The sequence below is a fragment of the Cyanistes caeruleus genome, chromosome 7 (genome assembly GCF_971803275.1).
Source record: "Cyanistes caeruleus chromosome 7, bCyaCae1.hap1.1, whole genome shotgun sequence".
NCBI lineage: Eukaryota > Metazoa > Chordata > Aves > Passeriformes > Paridae > Cyanistes > Cyanistes caeruleus.
This window is the reverse complement of record NC_141707.1, coordinates 12,481,491-12,493,486: the sequence shown is the minus strand read 5'-3', so window position 1 is coordinate 12,493,486 and position 11,996 is coordinate 12,481,491. Positions and strand designations below refer to the sequence as shown.

The following is an 11,996-nucleotide window of genomic DNA, read 5'->3' as shown; positions in this document are numbered from 1 at the left end:
GAGATCAACCTGCAGGTCAGCTGAAGAGGCCCCAGATGAGCACAGGTCTCCCAGCCCCTGGTCTGGGGCCAGAGCTGTCTCTAATAAGCAGTGTAGACATCCCCTTTATTAATATCAACAATATTTACCTACTTAAAGCTGTGACCACAGTTAAAGAGTCACACTGAGGCTCCCTTGAAAATCCAGGTTGTTATTTTATAATTAGCATAGCATATAGACACACTGGACAAGGCAGTCTCAGCAACAGATTTAATTCAGCAGCTAAGCCTTGGCAGGCAGGGTACATCTTAAACACTCTAAAGCTGTTGATTTAGTTCCTGTTAGCTTTAGCATGGAAGAAGCTGACCACAAGTTTGTTTCACAGTATGGCTGAACCCCCAGGTTCTTCTCATTCTTGGAGATAAATACATTTGCTATTTTTAGTTTTCCTTTTTAATATATTTTTTTAATCAATATGTAAGTAAACCATAAGTAATGTATCCAGTCAGTACAACATAAGGATCATATGATAAACTATTATATCTCCTAAGGTCTCTAACAAAAATAAGGAGGTACAAAATTTAAACAACCACAGAGCAATCAGGATATGCAGTGACACAAAAATAATACCATTAAAATAAAATTAATTTGGACTGGATATGCCTGACATGAACATGCCATACTAGAAGACAAAAAACTCTGCTCTCCTCTTCCTTTTTTATCATTACAGTGGCTGGCTCACACTTTGGGAAAGACCCAAGACTATTTCACCTTTCTGTCTTTTAGAATTAGAGGAGAGGGTTTTGGCGGCAAATTAATATCCATCAGTGATTTTTTGAAAAGTTTATTAAGAGATTAAATATTATGAAATGATGGGAGAGCAATTTTGAAGTAAAAATAACTCAGATTGGTTTGATAGCAAAGCAGTAAAGTATTTGTTTAAATGGTAAAGAAATAACTGTTGGTTTGAAACGTGGACTCAGTCTGTTTGCAACATTTATGTATTATATCACCTATTCATAAAATACTTATCAAAATATGCATGAAATGTTTTGGAAGAAGCTTCCTTTTTATTAATTTTATAGCTTGACTTCCATTGTTTGAAGATGAAATTGTGTTCTTTGAGGATAGCTTAGTTTAACTTTTATTTCCTTTCTAGACAAGAACTCAGCTTAACATTTGTTTTTATTTCCTTTCCATCCAATATTCATACACATAGAGAATGTTTCTCAATGGAAACATGGAGCACTGGCATTTACACCAGTGTGAGCTCAGGGGTGTTAAAGCAGCAAAGACAAAGCTGCCTAAGCAAGTTCCAGGTGAGCAAACAGAATAATTTATTGTAATATACTTAATTATTTTCCTTAAATTACATGGTAGGCTAAAAAAGCTTCTTTATTCTTCTAATAGATTTGTTGATGATTGAACACTACTAAAAATGGCTAGGTTTAAATTTGGATTCTACTCAAATAAGTGAGATATTAAAAAACCCAGATAAGAAAGGCTGCAGCATTTTATGTTTGATGAACTCGTCAGCTATGTAATAGGATGAGGCAGCATAAAAAAAGAAAAAAAAAAAAAGTTACAGAAAGTACGTTTTCATGTTTAAAATAGTGGAAAAACAAGGACCAATATGTATGTCCTAAACACCTGCAACACCTAAACACCTACCACTGGCTGTTTCCTTTATTTGTTTGTGGACTATTTTGAAGTTCCCTTGTAAAACAATCTGTTCAGTTCTCATTTTACATTATGGCAGACTAGAATAAACTTGTGACCCATCTTGGTATGGGTATTGCTGATACAGATTTTCAATTTCTGTTTTTTATGCTCACTTAGAATTGTATTGACAAAGTAAAGGTTTCTGGCCAAGTATCGATTGGATTTGGAGGCATGAGAGATGACTATTAAAAACAGTGAAATTTTTTTTTGTCAGAAGTGCCTCAAAAGCTTTAAAGTTAAATTTACATTCAAAGTAAACATGAACTGGAAGTATGAAATTAATCATCAAATAAATCAACTTTAGGTAATATATTAAACTTTATAAACTACTAATCAAAAGATCAAGGTGAAATCTTGGCCTCTTTTTTCCCCCAGTGACAAAGTTCACTGAGGTCTGTGGAGGATTTCTGTCTTACATGCAGATGAAACTAAAACTCCTCTCCAAAGCTCTGTTGGAAAGACAATTAAATGCACTAGACAGTGATCTAATAGCATATTTGACACGTAAGAACCTGCTTAAAGAAATGTTTATATTCCTGGATATGACGTAAGAAAACTAAGCTCCCTGCCTATGGAATTTGATTATAGAAGCCTGAAATATAGTTTAAGAAGCTGGAAGAGAAGCAATCTTTGTTTTTTCTTTATTAATGCTATTTCTATTTGTAGATTAAAATCAAGTGCTCTGTCTCTGAAGCCCAGAGCTGGGTCATGCTCTGCTAGACATTGCTGCGTGGAGATACCTGCAGTAGTTCTGGAAGTGGATATGATCAGGCTGGCTGGTGCTGATGCAATGCTGCCTCTAGCCTTCCTACCTAATCCAAGAAAAAATAGAGTATTTAACCTGGGATGTACACAGCTTCTGGCACCACAGCACTTGGTCTGCTTGGTGACAGAGGGATTTCCTGAAGAAAGTTCTATTTCTGTTGGTGAGCTTTCCATAGTAAGGGCTTCTAAGATGAGATTTAGTTATCTTTGTAAAGGTGACACAGAAACAGACAGAAAGATTCCAGTATCGATGTGGAGTGCCCCTGCCCCAGGAAACGGGGATTCTACCTAGACAGGCAGCATGGGGCAAGGGGTGAGACTTAAAGAAGATTCTGCCCCTCCACCCTGCAGGGCTTGCCCCTGCAAGCCCGGGAAAAGACACTCTACCCCATTTTGTCAGATAATGAATGGCCCCAAAATGTTCTTTTCCCGTCCCCTCATTGGTTTAAATTGTACTGCAGTGTCCCCGCCTTTGTTATTCCCATTGGTCGTTCTCCTTGACCCACCCCTTTGCAGTCCCCTGCTTCTCTCGCTATTGGATCCCGACCCTAAACTCCACCCCCACCCTGGCCTATAAAGCCCATGACTCTACCCCCCCTCCTTGTCTCGGTCTCTGACTCAATAAAGGATCCTGGGTTTTGCTAAACCAAGACCCCTGCTGTTGTCATCCTTTCCTGTTGGTCGTCAGTGGCTGCCTGAGGTCTGAGACTCCAGGGCCCGGGGGAGTTGTGGTGCCCCTCACTGCGGTGGAACCTAACATATCTAGGCCTGCCCCTTCTCCTAAATGCAGATTGTGGATTCCCAAGCTTTTACTAATCAAGGTGTTTACCAAGAGACTTCACAGCGTTCCTGGCCAGTTTATGACTTACTGCAGATCATCTGAAAGCAACTTCAAAGGTACAGAAGGTAAATTAAAGGTCTGCTTAGAAATCTCAGACAGGAGCCTTAGGGAAACAACAATCTGCTCTAACACTTTGCGAACGCCGTTTACATAATTCTTGAAATCCATATACATTGTGTGTGTGATGTATATATAACAAACCAGCAACATGCAAAGGACCATTACCCGGGATTGCAGACCACTTAACCACCAGACCTAGCCTTGAGCTCTCTATTAGTTTCAGTCAACAAACACAAATCCCAACCCTGGGGAACTACCTCCTGCAATACAGAGGGCTGATGGAATGGGCTGGAATGGAATCCCTCAGGGCTGGGATCAGAGCATACTCAGGTTGGCTCTTCTAAAAGCCAGGGTCCTTGTCCCCTGCAGCGTGCTCAGAATGCCCTTGAACTGCACGATACTGTGCTGCTGCACCTGCAGGACAGGGACCTTTGCAGCCTCAGCTCGTTCCTCTGTGTCCGTGCACAAAACACAGCGCGGAAGAGAACGGCAGCGGGGCCCTGCGTGTCCCAGGGCTCAGGTTTTGTGCTACTTCAGCTCCACAGAGACGTGGGTAAAGTGAAGAAATCAAACTGTTTAATAGGGGAAGGCAAAGCGAAGGGGTGAGCTGGGAGGGAAAAAAGGGGATGGGCAGGGCCCAAGGGCTGGAGGGAGGGAGCTGCCAACAGGGAGAGAGATGCAGGAGGTCCTGGAGCTTCCAACAGGTTCAGCTAGGACCAGCATCAGCTGGAGCTGGAGCTGGAGCTGGTCCCCTCTGCTCTGCAGGTGGTCCCATCTTCAGTGGGATCTGGAGGTCGCTGAGGGACACCGGTTCTATTGATCCAGCAGACGAAGTTGAGCAGATCTTCTGTCAAAGGTCTGCTGGACAACCTGGCTCATTAAGGAGGGGCTCTCATCTTCCCGGAGGGCTTGAAGGGCTGGGAGAGAGAGGAACAGAGCCACGGTCAGAGGCCGGGTTGTGGGAGTCCAAGGAAAGCCTCCTGGCCAGCTCTTGCCATGGCAGGAGGGAGCGGGAGCCAAGGGCATCGGCCGCAAGGTGCTGGCCACGGCTCCGCCGTGTCCCTGCGAGCTGTCCGTGCACCGCCCTCGGGCCCTCGGCCGCACGGGGAGCCGAGCCCCCCGCAGCCCGGGCAGGGATTGGAGCTCCGTGCCCGGCATCTGCAGCTGCCACGCGGCTGCCCTCCCTCACTCACCCTCGCTGAGCACCTGGAGCTCCTCCTTCTGCCCCATCATGAGCACCCCGGCGACCCCTGCCAACACAGAGCGTGTCGCGGCACCGGGCGGCACGGCTGCCCCGCACGGGCGCTGCCAGCCCTCGGCCACGCGGCCTCGTCCCCCGGCCGGGCTCAGCCCGGTACCCGCCGCATCCCGGCGCCCGAGGGCTCGGCTGCGGGAGGGCGGCGGCAGCCCCGAGGGCAGGCGGGGCCGCAGCGGCCCGGGCCCGGCTCCCGCCGCCGGGGCAGCGGGCGGGCAGAGGGGCAGGGAGGGACGGCGGGCCCGAGGCTCACCGATGAACCTGACGGCCGCCTCTCGCAGGCACCTCTGCGGGCTCTGCAGGCACGGCAGGGCCCAGCGCACGTGTTCGGCCGCTCGGCTCTCGTCCTCCAGCAGCTGCGGAGAGCGCCAGCAGGGAAGGCTCGGCGCGGGCTCTGCCCCTCGGCCGGGCCCTCCCCGCGTCCAGCACCGGCCTGCCCGGCCCGCACAGCCCCGAGGCCGGGCCGGGACTCCGTGGGCACCCGGCTCGGCGCCGGAGGAGCCCGGGGTCCAGGGAAGGGAGCGGTGTGTGGGGCGCAGGCCGGCGCCCCTGGCTGTAGCGCCGAGCAGGGGGCCGGCTGCCACCCCAGACACTGAGCACCGGGGACAGGGGGCTTCTCCAGGCCGTGGCTGGGGCTTCCAGGCCATCCTTACCAGGCACTCGGCGAACTTCATCCGCTGCTCCTTCGTCAGCAGCTCCTCGAGATCGCTCCTCCTCAGGAACCGTGCCGCACAAAGCAGTGTTTGGCGAGATGCCTGGAGAGCAGCAGAGAGCCGCAGGTGGCACCAGGGCCCGGGACCCGCGTCCCTGTGCCAAGGCCAGGGGGAGGCTGGAGGCCGCGAGGTGCCAGGGCTGGAGGCAGCCGAGCCCCCTGCCAGGGATGCAGCAGCAGCAGCGTCACACAAAAGCTCACCTTCGCCACGCGCCAGTTCTCGTCATGCCAGCGCAAGAAGAGAGGGAGCAGGCTCTGGCTGACGATTCTCGTGAGAGGCTTTTTCCCCTCTTCCATGACCTGCTCCATCACCTTGCCAAAGAGCTGAATGGCAAGCAGCTGCACGTGGCTGTTGTCCTGGAGGAAAGGAGAAGACCTCAGCAGCAGCAGCTACTCCGGGCCTGCCGGGCCAAAGGCCCAGAACTGCGCACAGCACAAAGTTTGTGGACAGCGTCCAGTGCCCGTGGCTGGGGGCACGGAGCCTTACGTTCTCAAAGTGTGGCAGGAGTGGCTCAGACAGCTTTTGGGCGGCGGCACTGGGTATCTTGAGGTCTTTCTCTTGGAGCATATGCAGGAGCACCGAGAGGGTCATCGCGACCATGTCTCCGTCGGGGTCAGCCAGCTGCTCCACCAGGTGTTGGTACAGGCCGCGTATTCCTGCGCTCTGTGTGCAAGACAAGGCTGTGCTGTGAAGCCGCGAACCGCTGCAGCACCAAGAGCGCCCCGGCCCTGCAGCTCCACCCAGCTGCTGCGGGGCCCAGAGGCCAAAGGCCTGTCCGAGGTAGTCGGGCAGCTGAAGCGGGAGGCAGGAGAGCTGGGAGCAGCTGCCTCAGCTCCTGAAGCCCAGCCAAGCCCGAGGGGCTGCGTTCCACAGCCCCACGCTGCCAGCGCGGCTTCAGCCACTGCCCCCTGTCTCACCATCGAGGGCTCCTTGCTGAGCACCACGAGGCCTCTGAGCTCCAGGCGCAGCCTGTCCCTGCACTCGCTTGGCAGGTGCCTGGACATGACCATCATGGCGCTTTCACCGTGTTTGCTCAAGTCCAGACACTCCAGGACCTGAAAGGCACAGGGCAGTGACAGGGGACGTGGCCGGCAGGAGCCCGGAAGCGCACAGGGCCGGGCACAGGCAGCAGCACCGAGCGTGGGCACCGTCCCAGGCGGCTGCAGCTGCGAGAGGCCAGAGAGCTGGGAGGCAGCTCGGCGAGGCAGCGCTGGCCCTCAGGCTCACCTCCACAAAGAATGCCAGGGCAGGCAGATCCCAGCGTGGCTTCCTCCCAATGAGCAGGCTGAGCAGGTGCAAGGCAATGCGGGAACACAAGGGGGTCAAGCCACGGCGCATCTCCCTGGCAGGGGGAAAAAGGCAGCAAGGCCATGAGCCGGGTGGACAAACCTTTCCCAGGACTGAGTCACAGAGGAACGATCTTTTCCCAGCACCCCGTGAGGGGACACGGGCCCTTTGGGAGGCGGCTGCTCTTGGGCACCCTCATCTCCCAGCCTTTTCCAGTCTGCTTGGCCGTCCCTCGGTGACAAGGCTCTCTTGCCCACAACCACGGGGACTGTGCAGGCACAGGGCACAAATGCTGGCAGTGGCGGGGAGAAGGGGGACTCACCTGGCCAGCAGACCCGCTGCATAGTGCTGGGTGTCGGCACAGAGCAGCGTGTCCCAGACCCGCTTGCGCTCCAGAGCCACCAGCTCCTTCTGCCCGCGCAGTTGGCAGAGCAGAGCCTTCATGGTCTGCACTGCAAACCTGTGTGCCGAGCAAAGGCCAGGTCACGCTGGGAGCCCTGGCCCTGGCCACAAGGGCATGGGAGGGACAGGACAACTGAGACCTGCTGGGGTTGGTGGGAAGGCGGTGTTCCTCCTGGCACACTCTCCAGAAGTTCTCAACGTCCTCTGGTATCTGCTGTGTGGTGCTGAAAATTTGGAAGAGCAGAGCCACGAAGAGATGAGCGGAATGAAGGATGATTGCCTCGTGCCACTCGGACTCATGAGCAATCACCCACAGCACCACAGTTGCCTGCAAAAGACAAAGCGCCCTGAGGCAGCGCTCACTGCCGAGGTGTCCCTGTGCAGGGAGCGAGGGGAGAGGCAGGGGGAGCGCCCGGCCTGCTGCCCCTGAGCCTGCCCCCAGCCCAGCTTTGAGCCCAGTGCCTGAGGCAGGGAGCTGCAGGGCAGGGAGAGCATGGGGAGCTGCTGGAAGGGTGTCCTGGAGGGCGAGCAAAGGCCAGCTCCAGAAACTCACAGCCAGCGAAAAGACGGCCTTGTTGTCCACAACGGAGAAGAGCATGCAGTGTAGTGGCCTGCTCTCCATCACAGAGAGCAGTTCTGGAAGCACCTTCTCCGCTGCGGGTTCTGATGAGCCGATGGCTCTCCACATCAGTGCGGCAGCTCTGTGGGACAAGAGCTGTGCATCAGTACCGTGCCCTGTGCAGTACTGTGACAGAGTCCTGGTGCCCTGAGGACCAGGCAGGGAGCGTGGCAGCAGGCTGAGGAAACAGAGGGGCCCGAGGGGCCCGGAGCTCTCTGCGTGTCCAGCAGCGCCCGCTGGACAGGCTGTACAGGGCGATGGGGCGTGCAGGCCGGTGAGCCCCGAGCTCACGAGGCACTTGTGTCCCGTACCCGTCGCACGATGGGGCACAGCGCAGGAGGCTCATCACTACATGGGCAGGGTGTTCTTCAGCCAGCGTCAGAATCTCTCTTTGCAGCCTGGCATCCACAGAGACACAGGACACGAGTCTCTGGTGAATGTCCCTCACCATGGCTGGCACCTGGAGGAGACATGGGCAAGATTTGGAGTGCTGGAAGCAACTTTCCCAGCTTCCCCCGAGAAGGGCTTGCCTTCCCGCTGCACTGCGCTGCCTTCAAAGTCTGAGGGAGGCCCAGTGGATGTGGCTTGAGGGGCCACACGATCCTGGGAGGCCTTCAGCCCTGGCCCCAGGCTGGGTACCTGCTGCGGAGAAGAAACACCCTTCTCCTGGAGAAAATCCACACCTGGTGGAGACCACATCTTGTCTTGCAGATGCTGTGTGTGTGGGGGGGTGTTTGTGGTGGCCATACCCTCAGTCAGGGCCATGTCGGCCTTCAGCCTGCTCTCAGCCATTACCTGGGCAGGGTTGGCTGCGCGCTCAGCGGACGCTGTGCTGGCATCAGGCTTTGCCTGTAGCTTGGTCAGCCTGGAGTCGGGCTGGGCTGAGCCCTTGGTCGGAGCGGCGCTGCTCTTCCTACGCCGAATGCGCAGGAACCCCCGCAACACCTGCAGCAGAAGGAAGGGCGGGAAGAGAGGGACGCTGCATGCAACGCTGCAAGCGCAGAGCTCGGCCGAGCAGGCCCGGCCCGGGTGGGGATGGCCGCAGGTACCTGCAGTGCTCTGCGGAAGCGGCCACGGGTGGGTTCCTGCTCCTGTGTCCGGCCCTTCCCTGCATCTGGCAAAGAGCAAGCGCAGCCAGAGCTGAGGGGCTGCGGGAGAGGCCGGAGAACACAGCCCAGCCCTGCGCTCCGCGGGCAGGGACAGCCCCCGGACACCCAGGGGACAGAGCACGGCCGGCCCCTGTTCAGTCCTGTCTGTGGGCATCTCCTCAGGGGCTGGGCTATGGGGCCAAGCTGGCTGCAGGCCCCAGCCCTGCGGCCCAACCCTGCCACTCACCATCCTGCAGCGGCTGCAGCTGCTCCGGCTCTTCAGGCTGCTGTGCTGGGGCTGCTGCTGGGCCGTTCTTCTTCTTGCCCCGAAGCACCTTGAACAGGCTGAACCCTCTGCCCGCCATCCTGCTGTCTGGCCTCGAGGGCACCTTCCAGACAGATGCCTCGGGCAAGTCAAGCAGTGCCGCAGTCGTGCCTTCAAGGCACCTGCGACACAGAAGCCTCAGGAGAGCTGCAGGACAGCAAGTCCTGCACTCTGGTCCCGAGGGCTCCTGCCACAATGACAGGACGCTCCTCGTGAACGACTGAGGCCACCAAGTGCCACGGCCTGGCTACGAGGGCACCGGCCGCAGGGATGGGAGATGCCTCGGAAAGCTCCGAGGCACCAAGGCCCGCGTTCTGGCCGCAAGGCCAGCCACAGGAGTAACGCCTCGGAAAGGCTCCGGGTCAGCAACGAACGAGCTGGCTGTGCGAGGGCTCCGCACAGCTCCGCTCTCTCCCGTCCTGTCCCGTCGCGAGCTCCGAGCGCTCTGGCGTGGCCGCGTCGCCGCCAGCAGCTGTGTGAGCGCGTGTCACAAAGGGTTGCTTGGACACCCCGTCCCACTGCGTTCCACGGTGACCGTGCTGCCCCGTGTCACCAAGGGCCCTTGGAAACGCTGCCACGTGCCCTGGGGCTGCCCCCACCCCACCCAAAGTGCCCCGGGTTGGAAGGAATCCACTGCCCCAAGTGTATTAGACAACCCGGGACACACCAAGAGCGCCCGAGTGCTCAGGGAAGGACTCTGCACGGTGCCTGGCCCACACGGCCCTGCTCGGGGCTGGCCCTGGAGCAGAGCCTTTTTACAACCCTGCAAGCTCCTTTGCTTTTAGGCACACCCAAAGCTCACTGTTAGGCCATGATGGCCTCTGGTTCTGCCCTCTTCCTGTGTCTGTGTAGGAACGGAGCATTGCTGTGCTTGGAGGAAGCTCTTTGTGAAAATTTCCAACCCTGCAAGCTCCTTTGCCCTCCGTCAGTGGTCGCCATGGAATCCCTCACGACTGGGATCAGAGCATACTCAGCTTGGCTCTTCTAAAAGCCAGGGTCCTTGTCCCCTGCAGCGTGCTCAGAATGCCCTTGAACTGCACGATACTGTGCTGCTGCACCTGCAGGACAGGGACCTTTGCAGCCTCAGCTCGTTCCTCTGTGTCCGTGCACAAAACACAGCGCGGAAGAGAACGGCAGTGGGGCCCTGTGTCCCAGGGCTCAGGTTTTGTGCTACTTCAGCTCCACAGAGACGTGGGTAAAGTGAAGAAATCAAACTGTTTAATAGGGGAAGGCAAAGCGAAGGGGTGAGCTGGGAGGGAAAAAAGGGGATGGGCAGGGCCCAAGGGCTGGAGGGAGGGAGCTGCCAACAGGGAGAGAGATGCAGGAGGTCCTGGAGCTTCCAACAGGTTCAGCTAGGACCAGCATCAGCTGGAGCTGGAGCTGGAGCTGGAGCTGGTCCCCTCTGCTCTGCAGGTGGTCCCATCTTCAGTGGGATCTGGAGGTCGCTGAGGGACACCGGTTCTACTGATCCAGCAGACGAAGTTGAGCAGATCTTCTGTCAAAGGTCTGCTAGATAAAGTTATTATAAACAGGCAAAAAGGAAAATGAGGCTGGTGACTTTTAAAAATGGTGAGCCTGTTTATTAAAGACCTAGAGCAACTGGGGATGAGAGCTCAGGATAAGTCAGAGTGACAGTAACTGTGTGCTACACAGGGTGCTTCTTTGGACACAAGTTCTGCAGAAGCGCCCAGGTGCTGGGCACGTGGGGGTTTTAAGGTCTCTTAAAGCTGCTGGACTGGTGTGCTTTCAGTCCTCTCCCTGATTAGTCTTTTTGCTGTGTGCTGGTGATGTATTGTGATACATTCCTGAGCAATGATTCTGGAATTCTCTGATCTTGCTGGCTCGTTCTCCAGTCACAGTCCAAAGTGCTGTCATCACGAGGTAAACTTCTAGCAGGTTCCTCCTGTTGGTTTATTAAATTCTCACCATCCCCCTCTAGTGGTTACCTACAATCATGTAACTACATTGAATTTAAGAATTTATTGCATCATGACTTATTAAATTAATTATGTATAACAACTCATTGTAGTAATTAACACTGTATAACAGCTCATCATATCAATTAACAATTCATAACCCCACCTATGAAAGTCAACTTTTTATTGCCAAACTCTTCTGTCGTGTCACTGTTTTGTGATGCTTTTTTGAAACACTATTATGCTCACACACTGCAACTATGTAGGAATGATTTGGTTAAAGGAAAATAACTTTCTGAAGCTTCTTTAGCCTTAAAGGTGTTCTGATTTCTAGTTCATCTGAAGAAATATGTTGACTCAATAACATTTTTCAACCTTTTCCTCCTGAATACATTAAAATTTATTTTAAAAATTAAAAAACATATACATATTTTGCTGAATAACTTTTTGTATTATATTGACTTAGTTTCAGTATAATATTGGGAATTTTAATAATTTAAATTCCAAGTTATATGAAACCATCAGTGAAATTTGGTAATATGAAGAAATTATAAGGCACTGATGTTTATTTTTCTTCTGCTACTGAAGCAATTTACTGAGTATGCAAAGAGCACCAAACTATTGAGTTATCACTTGGTATTTTTAATGGCAAGAAAGTGCACAAATGAAGAACTTACTCTGGAATGGTTTCTTTGCACCAAGGAACTCTACAAATCTCAATGGCCTTGAGGACCATAAGAATTCAGCACAAGACCAGCATCACAAACACAACATTTTTACTCCTGGCTATTCCTCCTCTCCAACAGAACTGGAAGATAAGGTATAACACCATAACAACATATTTCCACAATGTGATTGTCAAAAACCAGGTATTTTCAGGGGGCTCACAGGTTTCAGTCTTCCTCCTGGTAGAGTCTGATCCTTGAGCTCCCAGTTGTTATTGGAGAACTTCTATCTTGAGTTCTTTGCTGCACTTGTTTGCAAACAAATCACAAACTTAATCTTTTGTTTTAACACACATTTA

At 53.5% G+C, this 11,996-nt stretch overlaps 1 protein-coding gene across 2 annotated transcripts; it reads right to left on the bottom strand.

Annotated features, from left to right (window-relative positions):
* Positions 1-3,921: 3,921 nt before the first annotated feature.
* LOC147652194 (maestro heat-like repeat-containing protein family member 7) lies at positions 3,922-11,692 on the bottom strand. 2 transcript variants are annotated; one of them, XM_086898258.1, is made up of 15 exons: positions 8,979-11,692; positions 8,693-8,757; positions 8,439-8,588; positions 7,955-8,103; positions 7,578-7,725; positions 7,165-7,352; positions 6,945-7,082; positions 6,563-6,677; positions 6,253-6,390; positions 5,822-5,998; positions 5,536-5,691; positions 5,276-5,377; positions 4,876-4,978; positions 4,561-4,617; positions 3,922-4,284 (listed from the first exon to the last, which is right to left on the bottom strand). In XM_086898258.1, exons 1-15 carry the CDS (start codon positions 9,094-9,096, stop codon positions 4,181-4,183), a joined length of 1,908 nt encoding a protein of 635 aa, XP_086754384.1. In that variant the 5' UTR covers positions 9,097-11,692; the 3' UTR covers positions 3,922-4,180. The 2 variants fall into 2 exon arrangements, with proteins under 2 accessions (XP_086754384.1, XP_086754385.1); XM_086898259.1 differs by lacking the exons at positions 4,561-4,617; positions 4,876-4,978.
* Positions 11,693-11,996: the final 304 nt, after the last annotated feature.

Coding starts and splice junctions, on each gene's coding strand:
- LOC147652194 (XM_086898258.1), bottom strand. CDS start 9,096: ATGGCGGGCAGAGGGTTCAGCCTGTTCAAGGTGCTTCGGGGCAAGAAG. Junction 8,589..8,692: donor GCTTCCGCAGAGCACTGCAG/GTACCTGCGGCC, acceptor CTTCTGCTGCAG/GTGTTGCGGGGGTTCCTGCG. Junction 5,692..5,821: donor TCCTGCCACACTTTGAGAAC/GTAAGGCTCCGT, acceptor CCTTTCCTCCAG/GACAACAGCCACGTGCAGCT.